General features: G+C 37.2%; 1 protein-coding gene across 1 annotated transcript in view; it reads right to left on the bottom strand.

Annotated features, from left to right (window-relative positions):
• PIBF1 (progesterone immunomodulatory binding factor 1) overlaps nucleotides 1-22817 on the bottom strand; it is a 302692-nt gene that overhangs the window by 4042 nt on the left and 275833 nt on the right. Inside the window, exon 17 of the mRNA XM_020992441.2 lies at nucleotides 15686-15853. Within this exon, the coding sequence (XP_020848100.1) occupies nucleotides 15686-15853 (168 nt within the window). The remainder of the gene's footprint in view (nucleotides 1-15685; nucleotides 15854-22817) is intronic.

Here is a 22817-nt window from a genome sequence, read left to right as displayed (position 1 = left end):
AGTCATTTCAGTTTCATCTGATTCTTCATGACCCCCATTCTGGTTTTCTTGGAAAAGATACTGGTGTGGTTTGCCATTTCCTCATCCAGCTCATTTACAGATGAGGAAACTGAGGCAAATAGGGTGACTTGCCCAAGATCACATAGTTAAAAAGTGTCGGAGGCCAGATTTGAACTTAGGAAGATGAGTCTTCTTGATTCCAGGCTCAGCGCTTTATCTACTGTGCTGCCTTTCTGCCAACACTACCATACCACCATCACTACCACCACATTTAGATCATATAGCCCTAGAGTTGGGAGGAACCTTATAGGCTATTTGGTCCAAACCTTTTACTATACAGATGAAGAAACTAAGGCATAGAGAGGCAAAATGACTGGTCCCCAGATCACACAGGTAGAGTCCCAGAGACACGATTTGAACTGAGGTCCTCTGACTCCAAATCCAGCACTTTATGCCTCACTTTGTTATTTTCCTCCAAGTACAAAAGTAAAGTGTTCAAAGACAAGGGAAGCTATTATTCAGTGACCAGAAGCATTCTAGTAACTAAAAAAGCACATTCATTTTGTTTTTAATATTTTATAGATACCTTATCTTTTATATCACAGTCATTTCCTTCAATATCCCCTTCCCAATAACAATGAATTCTCTTCTGTAACAAAGAGTTTAGTCACTTGACAAAACAAAAATGACTGTGTTAGATGCTGCGCCTAACTATCTTCTGCTGTAGCATACTGCCTCTTCAGAGAAGTGGATTTCATTATTTCTTCTCTGGGACCAAGACTGATCATTATAGTTAATGTGAATCTGGCTACCTTTGAGCATAATCTTAATTGATATTATTACAGTCACTGTATATACTGCTCTCCTGGTTCTTATCTCTGTTTGTATCAGTTAATACACATCTTCCCATGTTTTCCTGAATTCTTCATATTTGCCATTTTTCATGGCTCAGTGGTATTGCATTAACATCAGCCATTCCCCAATCTGTGGGCACTCCCTAACTTTTCTATAGAAGTAATCTTAAGGGCAGAGACATTTATTGTTTGTTTTCTAATGCCTCCCACTTAAGATAGTGTTTTGCACATAGTAGGTTCTTAAAAGAGTGTTTACTGAACTTAATTTAAAAGAACAAGATAAAGTGATTAACATCTACATGCAAGGTACCCTGCTGTATTGGAATAAGTTCATCAATCTCTACCACAGTTGGATGAAATATCCTTCTATAAGATCAGGAAATTCTTTTGCTCTGAATACATGCCTGTTCAGCAATCTTCTGATGACTAATTTTTTTTTTCAATACTTTGTTAGCCCTACATTTCAATATTTTACAAAATAGAACACAGGTGCTTTGTGAATGCAAATAATTAACCTGCAGGCATAAAATGAAAAAGAAAATATATTTTAGGTATTTTGATATTGGGGCATGCATGGATCCTATAAAATGGTGCCATGAATATTCCCGTCATTGGAAATTATAAATTAATTTTCTGATACAAATTAAATCTATATGAATTTCAATAGTGTGAAATAAGTATCTCAAACCTGGCTCACCCATGAGTAAGTTGAAATTGAAGTTCTAGAGCTTAGAGGCCAGACTCTAGAACCTTGGCAACCCTACCAAGGTAGAACCCTTTTTAAGGCCTTGCTTGAAACCAAATGCCAGCCTTACCCATTATACTGTTATATCAAAGACAATCTCAGAGTTAAATTTTGCCCAATAATTGAAACCTTTTCTCAGTTAAATTTTTATAAAAATAAGAAGCAAAAAACCCCCTCTCTTGTTGTACTGGCAAATGTTAATGAGTGGCAAAATGGTTAAAGGTCAGGCACAAAGGAAGAAGAGAAGATAAAAGAAAGGAAAACCCATACTAGATAGTGTATTATCAGCTCCCACAAGGGAGAAAGACAGACTAGAAAACACTTTACTATTTCAATACATTTCTACTTAATTTTAAAGTTAACCTATAAGCTTTGTCGCTCCTCCTAGATAATCTTCTAAATTGTTTTGGAAAATGATTAGTATATTCCATTAAATTTAAATGATTTAAAAAATATACATAAATTCTGTTGAATTCCGTTCTCCATTCCCACCCTTAACACAAAAGTACACAATACTAGAGACAAATATCTAGACGCTCCATGTGTGGACTGGAGGATATACCCCTTCTATACACATATCCTAGTACACATCCCACATAAGAAAATTCTAGGTAACACTGCCCTAATCAATTTTATCTTGAAACACTTCATTAATAAGATATCCAAACTCTATCACAACTCTTATTAAATCTCCCTATAATGTTCTTCCATATGGTTTCTGTCTTTCCTCTCATCTTTCCTATCCCCATCCTCATCTTCTTTCCCCTCACCAACACTGTTCTAAAGGAACTAATAGTTCTTCTCTGATGTTGTTTCACTTAACATATTTTAGAAGAACTAATAAAAGGAATTATGCCTGTATATATAGAGACACTGTGGAGTTATTGTTTCCTATATCCTCACTAGACTCTAGGGCTATTTTTTATTCTGCTGCCCATACTCCACTTTGAGCGGAGAGCTGCCAGTAAGTATATATTTAGGAGAGAAGTGGGAGGGCCAGAGGCAATACTATGAGCCAAAGCACTGCATACCATTTTGGAATGGGGTAAGGTAGCAGACGCAGTGCTAAGGACAGACCTACTGCTCTAAGAAGGTAAAAAGTAAGCATCCAAGAAAATGATCTGATTATTCCAGGTTATAGGAGGGAGTGAAGGAGGGCCTGAAGTAAAGGGCTGGTGTAGCTTGGAGTCATTGTAAGATTCAAAGGGGATAAACTGGAAGGAAACAGGTAAATGTGGCTGAGGGGAAAAGACTGAGGCAGAATTGCAGGAGAAGCAGCAATAGCTGCAGTCTGCTTCTTTATAAACCATAGAATTTTTTTCCAGTGGGCTATTTTAATTTTCCTATCTGTACAAATTATAAGACTCTTTTAAAAGCTATGAACACAGCTAAACTAGAGAAGGAAAAAACTGAGTTTCTCTGGCTCATATCTATTGGCTATATGAATGCTCTAGGAAATAAGTTATTAGTTTGTTTCACTGAGAATTTGTGATTGCATTTATTATAGCTTTTCCATAATAATGTAGTTATATTTTAGTTTTCAGTAAAGCATATAATTAGCAAATCATTTCAGTCAAAGGAACTGGAAACAAATTACAAATGTTACCAGGCCATAACTTAAAAACTATTATGGGCTAAGGTAGAGCCAAGATGACTGAGAAAAGGACAGGGATTTGCCTGAGCTCTCCCTAAAACCCCTCTGAACACCTTTAAATAATGCCCTAAAACAAATTCTGGAGTAGAAGAACCCACAAAAGGACAGGGTGAAATAATTTTCCAGCTCAAGACCACTTAGGAGGTCAGCAGGAAAGGTCTGTTGCACCAGAGTAAGAGTAGAGCACAGTCCGGTGCAGGCTGCATCAGCACAGACTGGGCCCCAGGAAACTAGGATCAGGCCTTGGGAGCCACTGAATGTGCAGTGGTCAAAGCTACATCCAGAGCTCTCAGCCCACTGACAGTAAGGGGGACAGGGGTGTCACACAACTGGTCAGAAGAAGATGACCCTAGCACTGAGGAGGACTCTTTTGCTTTGTCCATACTTGGATCCGGATTGCAGAGCTGGGTGGCAGGCAGTCCCAGTGCAGAAAAGGGTGCCTGTGGTTGTTCACAGACCAGAACACAGGCCAGGAGAGTACTAAACACCTCTCCTTAGATCATACCACCTTGGAAGAACTGAAAACTTACAGGTCTCTAGAAGTATCTTTTGAAAACAGTTGCACAAAACCCCTAAAGCCTGGGACAGTGGGCCCTCCATCCTGGAAGTGGAGTCCCACTTTAGCAAAGAGTTAAAAATCAAGAAATAGGCTGGAGATATGAGCATAAAACAAACAAAAAATTCTCACTAACAGAAAGTTACTATCGTGACGAGGAAGATCAAAACAAAGGAAGACAACGAAGTCAAAACTCTTATATCTAAAGCTTCAAAAACAAACAAAAAAATTGGTCACAAGCCATGGAAGAACTCAAAAAGGATTTTAAAAAATCAAGAGAGGGAGAGAGAAAATTGGGGAAAGAAACGAGATACAAGAAAATCATGAAAAAAGAGTCAATAGCTTGGTAAAGGAGGCACGAAAGATACTGAAGAAAATAACATCTTAAAAAAAATAGAATAGGCCAAAGGGTAAAAGAGGTACAAAAATCCAGTAAGAAGAAGAATGCTTTGAAAAGCAGAATTGGCCAAATGGAAAAGGAGGCACAAAAGTTCACTGAAGAAAACAATTCCTTAAAATTTGGAATTTAGCAAGTGGATGTTAATGACTCTATAAGATATCAAGAAACAATAAAACACAACCAAAATATATTAGACAAGGTGAAATATCTCAATGGAAAAACAACTGACCTGGAAAATAAATCTAGGAGAGAGAATTTATAAATTACTGGACTACCTGAAAGCCATGATCAAAAAAAGAGCTTATATATCACCTTTCAAGAAATTATCAAGGAAAACCATCCTGATATTCTAGAACTGGAGGATAAAATAGAAAGTAAAAGAATCTACAGATCATCTCCTGAAAGAGATCCCCAAATGAAAACTCCTAGGAATATTATAGCCAAATTCCAGAGCTCCCAGGTCAAGTAGAAAATACTGTAAGAAGCCAGAAAGAAACAATTCAAGGATTGTAGAGCCACAGTTAGGATTACAAAAGATTTAGCAGCTTCTACATTAAAAGATTAGAAGGCTTGGAATATGATATTCTGGAAGGCAAAAGAACTAGGATTACAACCAAGAATCACCTATCTAGCAAAACCGAGTATAATCCTTCAGGGGAAAAAAACCTGTTATTAATAAAACAGGGGACTTTCAAGCATTCTTGCTGAATAAATAGACCAGAGCTGAATAGAAAATTTGACTTTCCAATACATGACTCAAGAAAACATAAAAAGGTAAAAAGGAAAGGGAAATAATGAGGGACTTAGTAAAGTTAAAGTGGATGTTTATATTCCTACACAGGAAGATGATACTTGTAACTCATATTAATTTTCTCATTATTAGGGCAGTTAGAAGGAGAAAGAGAGGGCACAAGGGTAAGCTGAATATGATGGATGATATATAAAAAAATAAAATCAGGGTTAAGAAAGAAGAATGCACTAGGAGAAAGGGAAAGGGAGAGGCAGAATGGAGTAAATTATCTCACATAAAAGAGGTAGGAGCTTTAACAGTGGAGGGGAAGATGGGGGAGGTGGTAGAGAATGCTTATTCTCATTAGATTGGCTCAAAGAGAGAATAACATAACCACTCAATTTGGTATAGAATCTATCTTACCCTACACGAAAGTAGGAGGAGAAGGGGATAAGTGAAGTGGGGATAGGGGTGCTCATAGCACGGAAGGTAGACTGGGAGAGGCAGTAGTCAGAAGCAAAACACTTTTGAGGAGGGGCAGGGTGAAAGAAGAGAGAGGGAATAGAATAAAGTGGGGGAGGATAAGATGGAGGGAAGTAGAATTAGCAATCGTAACTCTGAAAAATTTTTTGATGCAAGTTTCTCTGATATGGCCTCATGTCTCACATACAGAGAAACGAGTCAAATTTACAAAAATAAGAGCCATTCCCCAATTGACAGTTGATAAAAAAAATGAATAATCAGTTTTTAGATGAAGTAATCAAAAGATAGCCATATGAAAAAATGCTCTAGATTACTACTGATTGGAGAAATGCAAATTAAAACAATTCTGAGGTACTACCTCATACCTATTACATTGGCTAATAGTACAGAAAAGGAAAATGACCAATGTTGAAGGGGATGTGGGAAAATTGAGACACTAATGCATTGTTAGTGGAGTTATAAAGTGATTCAACTACTACGTAGAACAATTTGGAACTATGCCCAAAAGGCTATAAAACCATGCATACCCTTTGACCTAGCAATACCACTACTTGGTTTGTATACCAAAAGAGATAAAAAACAAAAAGGAAAAGGACTTGTATATACAAAAATACTTACAGCAGCTCTTTTCTGGTGGCAAAGAGTTGGAAATTGAGGGGATGCCCATCAATTGGGGAATGTCTGAATAAGCTGTGGTATATGATTATGATGGAATACTCTTGTACTATAAGAAATGATGAGCTAGATGCTCTCAGAACAATCTGGAAAGACTTACATGAACTGATGTAAAATGAAATTATTAAAATCAGGAGAACATTGCACACAGTAACAGCAATACTATATGATGATCAGCTATGAATGAGTTAGCTATTCTCAGCAATGCAATGATGTAAGACAACTCTGAAGGACTTATGATGAAAAATGCTATCCATATCCAGAGAAAGAACTGATGGAATCTGAATAAAGATTGAAGCACCTTTTCTTTACTCTTATTTTGCTTAGGTTTTTATTTTGCTTTATGTTTTCTTTTACAACATGACTAATATGGAAATATGTTTTGTATGATTATACTTGAATAACCCATATAAAAATTGCTTGCCTTCTCAATGAGGGGAGTGGGGAGGGAGGGAGAGGGAGAGAATTTGGAACTCAACTTTAAAAGCAAATGTTGAAAATTGTTTTTAACATTACAAATCTTGAAAATTGTTTTTACATTACATAGGGTAACTGGGAAAAAATAAAATACTAAATAAAAAAGAAAACTATTATGTATTATTACTCTTTAATTTACATATCATAATTCAAAATAAAAGAAAATCAAAACTGAGGAAATATCATAAGTCTTTTTAAAAAAAGGATTTTTCACCAGTCATTAGTTACAAAAAGTTATAGATGAAGGGCTGTAAGAGGGAGACTGGTCATTTACTACCTCCCAGAATAAGCAGGTCTAATCTAACTTGTGAAAAGTTTAGTGTTACTGGCAAGCACTCAGACCTTCCCAACTGAGTCACTTTGGCCAAATTATTCAGAATTGGGGTATAATCCCCACTCAACAATGCCAAATTAAATACTAAAGTTAGGCAGTAATAGATAATTCCAGTTTTGGTTGGGTGAGCCGGCTGTCTTCAGACACACCAGGATTGGAATATCTGGTGAAGCAGAGGCAATAAACTTTAAATGAGGTATATGAAGAATATAAGGAGATCAAAATTAAGTTGGTAAGCCAAAGTGAGGAACACAGAAGGCCAAGGTCAAGGTCAAGAAAGGTGGGTAAAGTTCATCAAAATTCAATTTTAGGGGACAACAGTGTAGGGCCAGAGGGGCATGTAGAGACAAGAGTAGAGAACCAGAGTTTCTTAAACACCAGGCTATATACCTGGTGATATTTCTTCTACTGTAACTGCTAGGCAGGTTAACTTTATTGAGTTGCATGTCTTTGTCCCCACAGGGATCCTTGACATTTAGATTACTGAAAATAAAAGCTTTCTAATTCTGAGAGTTATTACACATTCAAATAAATTACTGAAGGAAATTCTAGAATCTCTTTTGTTAACATCTTTAAAAATAAGACAAATTAGGATAATAATAGCACTTATCTCCCAAGGTTGTTTTGAGGATGAAATAACATAAAAATTTTAAGGTGCTTAGCACAGTGCCTAGAACATAACAATATTATTATTAACAGATGAGGAAGCTGAGGCAAACAGAGATGAAGTGACTTGCCCAGGGTCATATACCTAGTAGTGTCTGAGGCTAGATTTGATCTCAGGTCTTTTTTCCTCAAAGCCCAATATTTTATTCACTGTGCTACCTAGTTTACCCTTGGTCAAATATTTGAAGATGTATGTGATTGTTGTTTTGATATATCTGAAGAAATGCCATTTGGAAAGAGGCCTAGACATATTCTCTGCAGACAGAACTAGAACCAGTAAGCAGAAGTTTCAAGGCAGAGTATTTTGGTTTAAATATATGTCAGAATTTTCTTTTTGTTTGTTTTTAAAATAATTTTTATTGATGTTTTTCTGTTTCTTACACTCACCACAGTATTCCATGTATCCCTTCTCCTTCCCCAAGAGCCATCTCATATGACAAATGGTGTTTTTTGTTGTTTTTTCAATAAAGGGGGAAAAAAATTAGCATAACTCGATACATCGAGAAAGTCTGAAAACATGTGCAATATATATAACACCTGTGGCCCTCCCATCTCTGCCAAGGTGTCTTGAGGGTGTCTTCTATCTCTTTGGTTGGGTCCTGTTTGATCTTTATAATTCTGTTACATTTACTTTTGATTTTTTTTGTTGTGTTGTTCTTTTTACTTATACTGTTGTAGTTTCTAGGCTTTACTTCACTCTACATTAGTTCATATGGATCCTTCCATGCTTCTCTGTATTCATTGCACAAATCATTTCTTACAATGCAGCAGTGTATTGCATTACATTGAGGTACCACAATCAGTTCATTAATAACTCATTTGATAGGCATCTACATGGTTTACAATTCCAATTCCCAATATCCTAGCTATCACAAATAAATACTGCTATAAATATAAACAAATACAACATATGCGGAGCCTTTTTTTTTTTTTAAATTATTGATGGCTTCCTTGAAGCATTAAGCCCAGTAATAAGTCTCTGGTTCAAAGAGTATGGACTTTTTGGTCACTTCATTTGCATAATTCTAAGCTGTTTCCCAAAACTGTTACACTACCTTCACAGCTCTACCAATAATGTATTAGTTTTCCTATTTTCCCACAATCCCCTCCAACATTCACTGTTGCCATTTTTTGTCATTTTTGCCAATTTGCAGGGTGTAGGGTCAAGACTCAGGGTTGCTTTGATTGTATTCCTTTTATTATTAGTAATATCGAACATTTTTTATGTAGTTGTGAATACTTTGCAGTTCTCCTTTTGAGAACTGTTTGTTCACATCCTTTGACCATTTATCTACTGGGAACAGGCTATTAGTTTTAAGTATATTTATTATTTATATATCTTGGATAACAAACCCTTATAGGAGAAATTTGCTACACAGATTTTTTTTTCCCCATTTGACAACCTCCCTTCTTATTGTAGATGCATTAATGTTGTCTGTGCAGAAGCTTTTCAGTTCCAAGTAATTAAAGTTACATATTTTATCTTTTGTAACTGCCTCTATTTATAGTTTGGCTAAGAAAACTCTTACCCATAGCTGTGAGAGGTATACACTCTATTTCTCTTCTATTTTTTTTATAATATGATCTTTAACATTAATGTCAAAAATCCCTTTACACTATATTGTGGTATAAGCTGTTGGTCTAAGCCTAATTTCTGCCACACTGCTTTCCAGTTTTCCCAGTATTTTTTTTCCCAACCAAATGGAGGTTATTCCCTAGGTAACTTATGTTTTCTACTTTATCAAACATTGAGTTACATTGTTTCTATAATTAATTTATTTTTAGTTTTCAATATTCACTTCCATAAGCTTTTGAGTTTTAAATTTTTAAATCTCCCTCCCTGCTTTCCTCCCCAAGAAGGCATGCAATCTGATATAGGTTCTACATATACATTCCTATTAAATATATTTTCACATTACTCATGTTGTAAACAATTAGAACCAATAGGAGCAAACACAAGAAAGAAGAAACAAAACAAAACAGAAGGAAAAAAAAGAGCATTCAAACTCCATAATTCTTTCTCTGGATGTGGATAGCATTTTCAATCACGAGACTTTTGGAGATGTCTTAGATCCTTGCATTGCTTAGAAGAGGTAAGTCCATCAAAGTTAGTCATCACACAATGTAACACTACTGTGTACAATGTTGTCCTGGTTCTGCTCATTTCACTCAGCATCAGTCTCTACAAGTCTTTCCAGCTTTTTCTGAAGTCCACTTGCTCATCATATCTTATAGCACAATAGTATTCCATTACATTCATATACCACAACTCATTTAGCCATTCCCCAACTGATGGGGACCCTCTCATTTCCAATTCTTTGCTATCACAGAAAGAGCTGCTATAAATATTTTTGTATTTGTGGGTCCTTTTCCCATTTTTATGGTCTCTTTGGGATACAGCCCTAGAAGTGGTATTGATGGGGCAAAAGGTAAGCACAATTTTATAGCCCTTTTGGCATAATTCCAACTTGCTCTCCCAAATGGCTGGATCAGTTTACAACTCCACCAACAATGTACTGATGCTCTAATTTTCCCCTATCTTCTCCAACATTTATCATTTTCTGTTTTGTCATGTTAGCCAACCTGATAGGTGTGATGTGGTACCTCAAAGTTGTTTTGATTTGCATTTCTCTAATCAATAGTGACTTAGAGCATTTTTCCAAATGACTATAGATAGCTTTAATTTCTTCATTTAAAACTGCCTGTTCATATCCTTTGACCATTATATTGTTTCTAAATCTCTCTTGTGTAGTCTATTCCATTGATCTATTTTTTAAATCAATACCAGACAGTTTTGAAGATTGCTGTTTTATACTATAGTTTGAGGTCTGGAAGGGCTATTCTCCCCTTTGTCCTTCCTCATTTCCCTTGATAAAGTCTTTGTTTTTAAAATGTGTTTCTTATAAACAAAAGGGTTCTGTTTTCTTATTGAATTGGTCACTTTTTTCTTTTCATTGAAATGCTTAATCATTCACATTTAAAGTTACAAGAGTTAGGTTTATATTTCTCTCTCTCATTTTTTTTAAAGTCATGATTTTTTTTTACTTCTGTTGTAAACACAATATTTTGTTCCTTCAGTTACTTCAGTCTTTTTTTTTTTTAAATGTGGTCCTGTTCCCACTAGCTTTCTTCCCCTTCCCCTGATCCCTTCTTGTTTTGTTAACCCTTTCCCTTTAGCGTTTTGTTTATTAATTCCTCTCTCTCTTGCTTTTATCTGGTTATATATTTCTACCCCTTCTTTTTTCCTCAGTCAGGTAGATTTCCCAACTTTACTCTCTTCCCCTTCAGCTAATCCTGTTCCTTATGTTTTTAAATTTCCTTTTTTTTTTTGGTGCTTCTTTGAAAAGAGATTTCTTTCATTCTCTTCATTATCCCTTTGTTTACTCTAGACTTTCATTCTCTGATCCATGGCTCCTATAATCACCTAGTCTCTCTTTTCTCTGTACTCTTCATATAATCAAAGCTTCCAAGTTATCCATTCTAGGCTCTGACCTCTAGGTACTTTCTACCACTGACTTGTACGGCTTACTCCATGGATTCCTCTTTTCTCTTTTGCTGCACTCTCAGAATAATGCTAATTATTGTAGGTGTCACAAGTACCCCATGCCATGGCAAGGCAACATCCCTCTCCCTCTTGTTGACTTTTTCTTTTTTCTTTTTTTTCCCCAAGTTGAAGAAAACCATTTATTGGGATCATGCACCCAAGAGGGCCTGCTCCCCGTGAGGCAGAGCCTTGGTGGGCCCTACTGCCCTGTGGCGTGCACAGTCTAGGCCACAGCTCTGTTCCCTAAAGGAACCAATGACCCAGCCTCACATAGGAGGGAGAGCAATTGGCCAGGTTAAAGACCTGGTTTAAATATAAGTTTACAGAATAGAGGGAAGGGAGACAAGAGAATGGAAGGAGGGGTATCTGGGATATCAGGCAGAGAAAAGCAAGGAGAACAGGGAAGGGGAGGGGGTGCTTTCTGAAAGCACACAGGTAAGTCCACAGAAGGGCTTTACTGCATCATTTTCTTGGATCACTCTTCTGGCTGGTCACATCTTGCATCTTCTCTCATATCTCCCAGCCTGCAGCCTGCTTGTTCCATCTGCCTCAAGCACTCATTTCTACCTCATTGTTATGTTGTTGTTGTGTTGCGTTGTGTTATGTTATATTAATGAAGCCATCTTGGAACTATAATTTCAATCAACATTTTGACATTTATCTTATTGTACTTACAATCTATCCTATTAAGAAATTCCTTTCTCACATTATGGCCAAACACATACGGAGACTATAATTATGGTTGACACAGGCATCCTGAATTGGGACTGCTCTAAATGTATAAAGGGTCTCCTTCAGCTTGCTTACCTCAGTATTCAGATTTATTTTGTGAGTCTCGTGCATTCACAACTCTCTGGTGTAATGAGAATAAATAAATATGCAGGTTATAGCACAGTTCAGCCTGATTCTGTTTGTTCCTGCTCAAACCTCTGGTAAAGGGAACCCCACTCTGTTCTTGAACAAACCTTTGCTCAGGAGTGTTAACCATTACTAAGTCTGTTCTAAGAAAGACAAACAGAGTAAGGCTGCATGTGCATGTTTATTTCTCTCAATCTTGTTGACTTTCCCCCCCCTACATTTGCCTGGAAATCTTCCTGGGTCCATGTTCTCCTAATCCTCTAGCTGCAGTTGCTCCCATGGGTTCCAATTCATACCCCTCACAGGACAACTAGACTTTTCAGGCATCAAAATCTCCAAGTGTGAAGTCCTTATCTTCCTTTACTGACAGGAACATTCATCAGTGGAACCCCTTCCCATCTCCACGGAAAGGCCTCCTTTTCAGTCTTTCCTCCCCTTCTCCTTACCCATGCCCCTGTAGATTCTTCTCTTTCTGAAACCACAGAAGTCACCTTCCCTTCATTCTAACCTTTCATTTGACCTTGGTACATCACTCACTCCTCTGTATTCTCCTATTCCTCTCTCCTCATTTCATACCCTAGAGTATTATAAAGTAGTCCCACAAAAGAAGTATTCACCTATAGAAAAGATGCCTGTCCATAAGGTATTCCAGGTTCTCTCCCGTCTGCCTCTTTACTGTTACCTCTACCAGATTTCTGCCTTCACTCCTGTCTTCTTGCATACATTTAGAAATAAGTCTCTTACTGGTCTTTCTATTGTCACTCTGGCTATTGTTGTCTATATCTATTCATTCCTTCTGCATTTCTGTTGTTTGGGGTGTTCAACATGCAACTAATCTTTTCAGGTCTGGTTTTCTTTCTAAAACATTTCAAACTCTTCTTTATTATTAGATGTCCATTTTTTGTCTTGTATGGTTAGGCTCAGATTTGTAGGACTGGTCACTCTGGGCTGCAAATTGAGTTTTGGTGCTTTTCAAAGCATATCATTCTATTTCCTCCCCATTTTTCTTGTGTTTATGGAATAGCCATGTTATTCAAATGCCCTTTCCTTTGAAGGAATTTTGAAGGTTTTTTCTCCTGTAGAACTTCTTCCTGAATTGAACTGTTAAATTTAACCCACTATGTATCTTGGAGTTTGCAGTATTGGTTTTTTTTTTCCCTTTTCTTTTTGGAGTTGATCTTTCATTTCAAATTTCATTTTCTATGTTTAGAAGTTCTGGGCAGTTCCCCTTCATTATGGCCTTAAGGTTTTTTTGTCCTATCATATTCTCCTGGGGGATGTATGATCCTTAGATCATCTCTATGCATCCAGTCTTCAAAATCTGTATGTTTTGCTTAAACAGTGAGTATATTTTCTTTTAAAGTTCTTGTTTTTTGCTTTTCTTCTTCTAGATTGTCTTTCACTTCTGTGTATTTGCATTGCTAATCTATTGTTCTCTCTTTTGTTTCTTTGGTGAGGCTTACCATTGCAGATTTAAGTTTTTCTATTCTGCTTGTTATTTTTGCTTTTGTTTGCATATTATTTTGCTATTATAAACTCCGCTCCCATAATTTTCATTTCCTTTTTAAACCACTCAGGAACAGTGTATTGTAGTTCCATGTTCTCCTAACTTCCATAGGGTCCTCTGTTTTATCAAGTGTTAGATTATTTTCCTTCATTTTGCAGTATTTAGTTATAGATGCCTGCACTAATTTACTAGATCTACATTTCCTTCTGTTGTTACTGTTATTCCTGTTGATTTATCTATTTATATTCAAGGTCTTTGAGATTTCTTCTTCCTATAACATTTGGTACTTTCAGTCTCTTCCCCCCCTCCCCGTTTTCCTTATTGCTTACTTCTGACTCCCTTTCCTCTGACTGTGGTTTCCTCAGGGGCTGAATTTTAAAGTGTCAGCCTTCCCCTACACTGGGCAATTTGCAGTTCACCAGCCTAGGTCTCTGCTCCAACTGACTTTTGGGTGTTGAGCTGGATGCTATGCTCTTCGTTAGGACTGGTGGAATGCTAAACAGTTCCCTAAATGGAGTGTTCTGTCCTGGTGACCTGTCCCCACTCCTTCTGTTGCATAGTTCTATGGCCTGGCACTGGCAGTTTAGATCTTTGCAGTGTTGGTGCTTCCAGGCTGCAGACCCTGATAGGCTTTTGCTGCTGAAAGGCTAAGGCCAAGATGGCTTTCAAGGTCTGAGAAAACTTCCACAGCCTGGAGCCAAAGGCTCTGTGGCACTGGAAAGAGGAAGGGGGGACTGGAATATAGAGGTGGGTTTTGTACACCTCTGTGGTGTCACTGGATCTTCTAGTGTGGCCTTGCTTCTGGTCACGTGGGAAGTGGGTGAGAGTTGCTGAGTGATCTTAGGGCCAGTGAGCATTAGTTCCTAGGTTTGGGTTTTTTTTATACCTTGTTTTGGATTTTTTGTGTCCTATACCAAGGAAACAGCTGAAGTTGCTTTTTCTTTATCTTTATCTTTGGGGCATGATTTCTGTTTTGGGGAGGTTTGAGAGGTTGTGGGGATTAGAGAAAATATTTAGTCTGCCATCCTGTTGCTCTTGTGTCCTGAAAATAGGGGAGAACTTTCTAACAATAAGAGCTGACTAAAAATAGAATGGATTGCCCCAAGTAGGTAGTGAATTCCCTGTTACTGAAGACCTTCAAGCAGAGATTGGATGGACACCCATTAGAAATATTATAGAAAGGATTCCTTCATGGGTTTGGACCTCTAAAGTACCTTCTAACTTGGTTCTTTTAGCATATTATACTAGCAGGTAAAAGGGCTTGGTTTTATCCCCAGCTTTACCACACATTAGTGGTATGACCTTGGGCAAGGCAATCAGCCTCTCTGGACTTCAGGTACCTCTGATGTAAAACAAAGGGGTTGGACTCATACCCATATTCTGTGAGTTGATGTGATATTGCATAGTGCTTTTTGGAAGGAGGAGACATGGTTTTCTGCAAATCAATTCCTGTGAGTTCTTTTCTAGGGTTATGAAGGGCAACATAGTTTAGCTAAACTTAGAAAACGAGGTATGAAAAAAATACACGGCTAAGAATATGTATCCTCCTATGTTTGCCTTCCCTGTCATCCTTGTCCTTTTCTAATTTTTAAAATGACTTACTTGCTCATTCTCATTATCTCTAGATTCTCAGCTTTTTTTCCTCTACTCCATCCTTCTCTCCTCATTTGCTTCCTCACCTTTTTCTTTGTCTGATTTTTTTTTCTCACAGAGTTTCTTACTTCAATTAAGGCATTTAAATCTGTATGTAATGTATTTAGTTCCATAATCTTAGAAGTAACTCTTAAAGCAACTTATGCTATTTCCCAAAGAAAGCAAAATCTATTTATTCCAAAAATCCCCTACTTTTATTCCTCTCTAATCCGTGGTTAGGCAGTGGCAAACTCTAGATTTGGGGTAACTTCTGTACGTTGTTTTGGAAATGTTAGGTGATCTCAATCCACAAAACACACAAACATCAGTAGGCAACAGAGCACACATCTGTGTGACACTTGAACGAGTATAGTGTGCTATCCAAAGGCAGGTTAGTATCTCCAACTTAAGTCCCTTCTAACTCTAGGATCCAGAGGCATATTTAAAAAAAAAATACAACCACCAATATACAGCAAATGTAAGGTGAAATAAATTTAAGAGTCTGAAGAAAATTCTATTTATATGGCAGTGCATATGATAAACATATAAGTTATTTCTTACTATACTTACAAACACTGTTGGTTTGGGTATAAATATATTTTCTTCATTTTCTTTGGGTAGATCAACAGGATTTGTTGTCACAGTCATAATTCTTGTCTCATTTTTAGAAGCAGGTAATTTATCCCCACAGTGCCTGCTATGCATATTAATTAGAGTCTGTTTCATTACTGCCAACTCCTGTTGAGTAATAGAATAAGAAAATATGAAACAACTGAAAAGTACAATTATAGAAACCTATCATTAATTCAATCAAAAGCATTTATTTTAAAACTGAAAACGAGGAGGAAAGCAAGAAGAAAATATAATTCTGTAAATGAAATCTATGGAAATAATACAAAAAGTATAAGCCAATACAGAATTGTAGAATCTTGAGTTGAAAGGGACCTTAGAAATTTTCTAGTCCAATCCTTAATCTGAAATATGAAGTACACACATATATGCCTCACATATTTTGTGAACTGTCAATATCTTTTAAAACATGCTATTAAAATAATATCACATTAGTGACAAGTTTCTACTCAACTGTTTTGCTTTTGTGTTAACATTTAGCTCTTGAATAGTCTGGATTTGATTACTATGTTTTTAGTTATCTAGGAATTTAATTTTTTTTCCCTTCTGAATCACAGATGTAAAGCTGATTGGGACCTAAATGTTCATCTGGTCCAACCCCTAATTTAACATTTGAGGCCCAGAAAAGTTAAGTGACTTGTTCAAGGGTGCATAGGTACTAAGAAGTAGAATGATGATTCACACTCAGTCTTGTGACACCATGTGCTATTTCCATTGCACTTTTTTTTAAATATAAATTTATTTATTTTTAGTTTTCAACATTCACTTCCACAAGTTTTTGTGTTCCATATTTCTTACCCCTCCCCCCACCCCAAGATGGCATGCATTCTGAATACCCCTTCCCCTAGTCTGCCTTCTCTTCTATCTCTCCCCCCTCCCTTCTCTTATCCCCTTCCCCTTCTTTTTTCCTGTAGAGCAGGATAGACTTCTGTACCCCATTTCCTGTTCCATTGCACTTTTGCACCGCTTCTTATTATATTGTTTGTTTTGTTTATTTCGTTCTTAACTACTTGACCTATCAAAATGGTGGCGAAGTTTGGAAAAGAAAGCAGATGTGGTTTAAGTATTTCCAATTGGCTATTTATCAGCAATTTTAGTAAAAGGTTGTACAGAAGAGGTGGATATTCCTGGATCAAACGTGGTTTAGGGGATGCCTATGTATTTTTTCTAATCCTGCTATTATTTCATCCTTCAGTTAATTGGGGAACTGAGAGTTGGCTTTAGGAGTTTTCCCTTATAATTCAAAGAGCCTGTGCTGGACTTCTTCAGGGCCAGATTAATCGGTATTGTTTTATACAATGTTTATACAAAGTTGGAAGTCACCTGAGAGGTCAATCAGTACCTAAACAAGAATCAATCATGTCTATAAATATTGCTAAAAAGGTTATCTACTCTCTGTATGAAGATCTCTAGTAAGGGGTAACCTACTACATCCCATTCCAGTTCTAGGTAGCTCTGTTGCTGAGTTTTTCATACACTGGACCCAAATATGTCTCTACAACTTCTATTCAATGCTCCTTAGTTTATCCTCAGGTTGGAACAAGTCAAATTCCTCTTCCTAATGACAACAGCTCATAGGTCTTTGTGGTCAGAACTCAAGTTCTCTGTTTGAAAATGCTTAGACACTGTGGATGTTTCATGGTTCTAAGTACAGCTAATGACAGTATAGGTATGATAAGCTGTGGTGACTATTTTCTATAACAGAAAGAACTTTCTCTTGTTCATAACACTTGAAGAAAGCTATCATATCCCCTCTTCTTTAAGCTAAACATCCCCATTTCTTTGAAATCATCTCTGTATGGCAGGTTCTCCAGTCTCTTTGTTATCCTATTTGCTTTTTTTCTGAATGCAATACAGTTTGCCTATGTTTTTCCCAAAATGTGAGATCTAGAATTGAATACCTCAGAAGCAGTCTGACCAAAGAAGCATCTAGAAGAACGTTTACATCCCTTGTTCTAGACACTATACCTCTTTTAATGTAGTTAAGGTAGCATTAGTTTTTGACGACTACCACGTCACAATGTTGATTCATATTGAATCAATTAAACTTCTCAGTTCTTGCTTCCCAGGAACCACAACTCTCTTAGATTGTACTTGTGAAGTTGATTTTGTGAATCTAAGTATATAACTTTATACATATCCATATTAGATTTCTTAAAAAGGGAATGTTCTGGGGGTAGCTAGGTGGCACAGTGGATAGAGCACTGGCCCTGGAGTCAATTCAAATATGGCCTCAGACACATAACACTCACTGGCTGTGTGACTCTGGGCAAGTCACTTAACCCCAACTGCCTCACCCAAAATAAATAAATAAATAAATAATCAACTAACTAACTAACTAACTAAACTAAACTAACTCATAAATAAACAAAGGGGGCAGCTAGGTGGTGCAGTGGATAGAGCACCGGCCCTGGAGTCAGGAGGACCTGAGTTCAAATCTAGCCTCAGACATTTACTAGCTAGCTGTGTGACCCTGGGCAAGTCACTTAACCCTCACTGCCTCCAAAAGAAAAAAAAAGAGAGAAAAAGGGAATGTTCTAGCCTTTAAGATATTTTTTGAGTCCTGACTTTGTCAACTAATGTGTCAGTTACCCACTTCAGTTTTGTAAATGTGACAAGCATGGCTTCCATGATTTCATCGAAGTGCAAGGCCAATGATAGATCTCTAGGGGGTGAGTTTGATTTAATTCCTGTAGAGACCTTTCTTCAAGTTGACCATCGATGCATTTCATTCAGCCAGTTCTAAATCTACCTAACTGTGCTATCACTTAGCCCACGGCTATCTTGTCCATAAGCACAGCATGAGTGACTTGCACTGTCAAATTCTTTGCTGAAATCTCAGTATAATATGTCTGCAGCATTTCCCTGATATACTTAATGCTCCTGTCAAAAGTAGAAATAAAGGTCGATCTTTGTCAGAAATATGTTAAACTCACTGCACTCTAGTTTAGAGAAGTCACCTTTTTCTCCATTTTGAAAACTGGGGTAATATTTGCCCTTTAGTTTTTTTAGGTCAAATCATCTTAATATATTTCTTTGAAGGAGAGGACAGAATGTTCTATAGTAAGTTTTAAAATTTAGTGTTTCTGCAAGTAATTTCATAGAATCATATGTAAGCACTGATAATCCAGTCAGAACCCACTAGTCCAAAAGATTAGAAATTCTGCACATTATCAACCCTATTTCTTATTAATACATCATTTAGTGATCATTTTTCCTACTCTCAATCCCTTAATGCTGGAACTTTGATCCCATATTAGATCAAGAACCAGTAGGGTAGAACCATAGAATGACTGGGACCTTAGAGATCACACAGCCTTCATTTTACAGAGACAGAAACTGAGATCCCAAGTTAGAAAGTGTCTTTTCCATCTGTAACACCTTTCCAAATCTCTAATCTACCCTTACAATTAGGGTTAGGGGTGAGAGCCCTAGCAGTGACTCAATGATCAAAGTCACCAGTACTTTCAGCACTCCAGGACAGATTCTGTATGGGTCTGAGGACAGCTGGATGATGTCTGACTATTTTCTCATGTTTCCTGAGTTTCCAGACTATTAATTAAAAGAGATCTTGGTAGCCACAATGTTCACTTCTTTGCTAACACAGTTCTGGGCATATTATATCCTCCCATACTTATACATACTAAAGCCTCCAATGCTCACTGGACATAGTGGATGTTGGACAGATGACTAACTCACTCCAACATAGAGTGATGACACACCTATACTCTTCTCTATTTTCTTCCTCATTGGCAGCAGCAGAGATGAATTCTTCTGCCCCCCCATCCTCATTTCATCCTTATAATTAAGACGCATCAGTGGTGAAGGGTAGTTTATTTCTGTTATGCATAGCAGCCATCATGGCTTATTTTTCCCATATCTATACTATCATTAGTGAAATGAGAACAATTGTTTGGTTATTTGAACATTCTTTGGCATTGTCCTTCTTTAGGATTGGGATATAAACTGATTTTTCCAATCCAGTGGCCACTGTTGTGTTTCCCAAATTTGCTGGCACACTGAAGTGCAGCACTTTAATGGCATCATCTTTTTTTTTTTTAAAGTATTTGTTAGTTTTTATTTTTAGTTTTCAGCATTCACTTCCACAAGATTTTGAGTTCCAAATTTCTTCCCCATCTTGTCCCTCCCCTACCCCAAGACAGCATGCATTCTGAATACCCTTTCCCCTAATCTGCCCTCCTTTCTATTCCCCACCCTTCTCTTATCCCTTTCCCCTTCTATTCTCCTGTAGGGCAGGATAGATTTCAATACCCCATTGCCTGTATATCTTATTTCCCAGTTGCATGTGAAAACAATTTCTAACATTTGTTTTCAAAACTTTGGGTTCCAAATTTTCTCCCTTCCTTCCTCCTCACCCACTGTCATTGAGAAGGCAAGCAACTCGATACAGGTTATACATGTAACAGCATCATCTTGTGGGGTTTTTAATAGCTCAGTTGGAATTCCATCAACTCCACTAGCCTTATTGTTAGCAATGCTTCCTAAGGCCCACCTGACTTTATTCACCAGGATGTCTGGCTCTAGATCAGTAACCACACCATTGTAGTTATCTAAATATTAAGATCTTTCTCCCATAGTTCTTTTGTGTATTCTTGTCACTTCTTAATCTCTTAATATTAATTCAGAGTGTGAAAGGCTTTAAATGCAAAATTAGGAGTGGTATTTTTTCTTAGAGATAATGGGGAACCACCAAAGCCTGTGGTAGATAGAAGTCTAAGGAGATGAAAGAAAAAAGTGTGGTAACTGAGTTGCTAGAGATAAGGGGGATGGTTGTGAGATATACTGCAGAAGTAAAAGCTGTAAGACTTGGGAAATGACTGGATATGGGAGTGAGTGAGAATGAAGAGCTGAAGATAAACCAATCAATCCTAAATAAATAAATAAACATTTACTAAGCTCCTATGTGTCCTTAAGGAGCTTACACTGGGGGTGGGGGTGGGTTGGGGTGGGGGAAGACAACATACAAACAAATAAATACAAAGCAACCTATGTACAGGATAAATAAGATATAATGAACAGGATTGGAGAATGGTAGGATTTTAGTTGGGACTTAAAGGAAGTCAGTGAGGTCAGTAGTTGAAGCAGAAGAGGGAGAACATTCCAGGCATGGGGGACCGCCAAAGAAAATGACAGTCAATTAGAAACGTCTAATAGTTTGTGACAGAGCACCAAGGCTGGATATATAGCTTTGATGATCATCTACATCAGAAGTATAAAACTTCACAGACCACATGCTGCCCTTAGAACTCCCAAGTTCACCGACCAGATCAAAATATAATTGGGAAATGTTCAATAAAGTAAATAAAAAATACAATACAATGTAATACTAATCTGTGGTTTTCTAAATCAATATAAGGCTGCAGGGTTCTGTTCCTGTTTGAGTTTGATATCACTGATAGAAATGAACATGATAACTGAACCCACTGGAATGGCTAAAGTAACTAAGTAACAGTATAGAGAGAAAAGGGCACACAGGATAGTTAGGAGGCATTTCACGGATGATCCAGGAAAGGAGACTAAGCAGTACTGGTCAGACAGGTCAGAGTAAAACCAAGAGGGAACAATGTTATGAAAACCTAGAGAGGAGTGAGTGTTCAGGAAAAGGGGGTTAAGAGCGTCAAACGCTGCTGGAAGGGAAAAAAAGGAGAAGGACTTAAAACAGGCTATCAGCTTTGCCAATTTAGAGATTTCTGTTGAGCATTTTCAGTTGAGCAAAGAAGTTGGATGTCTCAGTTTGGCAAAAGGTTGAGAGGTGAAAGGGCAGCAAGTGGAGGCAACAAGTAGGCAACTTTCATCAGAAAAGATGAGTGTTAAGGAGAGAGTGTAGTGTGTTCCCTTGGTTAGGAGATGGGGAACGGCTGATGATTTAGCAAGAGATGCTTTGAGAAAATCCACACTGAACATCATAGGCTAATTTTTAGGCTCTTTATTTTTGACACTCTCTTAACATCATTTAATTATTTTGAGTCCTACTCTGATGCTTGTGGTGTGAAAGTACCTGGGGTTTTTGATCTAAGAAGATCTAGAAATCTGAAAATGAGTTGTTGTTTTTTTCTTTTCTTAATACTAAAACAAAATTTATGTAAATGGGTTGAGAGAGAGGTAGAATTAGGATCTGGGGTTGTAATCAAGAAAGAAAAGCATTAGCATCTGTGTAAATTTACTGCTATCTTCTGTAATTCTCTTCTGCAATATTTCCCATTTGTACTATAAACTAGTGTTACTCTTAGCTACCAGGTCTCTCTGGTTGGAGAGGAAATTAAGTATTTTTGAGCTGAGGTGGTTTCTGGGCTCTTTGGGCCTCTTTATTGTGTGCCTCTTCTGCATGCACTTCAGTCACGTATATATCAGCGAAACTGCTCTAAGAAATGGTACTAATCAGAATCCATTTATTTTAATCCGCTTCTCATTTCAGAGTTAATAGCTAATTTAAACAACTAATCAAATTCTTCTAATCTTTACCTTTTTTTCCGATTTGGTGTCTGACCTCCACTTTAACTTGGCTAGATAGAACATAAACATGTTCTTTCTAGAAATGATGACATCAATAACTAGGTGTTTCCTGTCTGTTAAGAAATAGTAATTTTGGGCAGGTAGGTGGCACAGAGGACAGAGCACTGGCCCTGAAGTCAGGAGTACCTGAGTTCAAATCCGGCCTCAGACCAAACACTTGACACTTACTAGCTCTGTGACCCTGGGCAAGTCACTTGACCCCAATTGCCTAAAAACAAACAAACAAACAAAAAAACCCAGAAATAGTAATTTTAATTTTCTGTGATACTGTTTAGTGTTTGTTATGTCTATTGTTTTCTAATTATCTTCTTGAAGAAAGTATACGACAAATAGAATGAGACTTAATGAAGCATCTACAAAATGCTGGCCTCTTTCATTTCTTGATCCGAAATCATATTTTTCCATGTATTTCACCACATACTACCTCTGATATCCACCTTTGCAGTGACTGTTATTGAACATACTAAGGTATATATCAACTTGATTTAAAAAATCTTAAGTTCCTTGAACAAATAATTTCTCTGATTCTTTGTGCTTT

Source organism: Phascolarctos cinereus, unplaced genomic scaffold (assembly GCF_003287225.1).
Source record: "Phascolarctos cinereus isolate Bilbo 61053 unplaced genomic scaffold, phaCin_HiC Scaffold_7;HRSCAF=346, whole genome shotgun sequence".
NCBI lineage: Eukaryota > Metazoa > Chordata > Mammalia > Diprotodontia > Phascolarctidae > Phascolarctos > Phascolarctos cinereus.
This window is presented reverse-complemented; position numbering and strand designations above follow the sequence as displayed.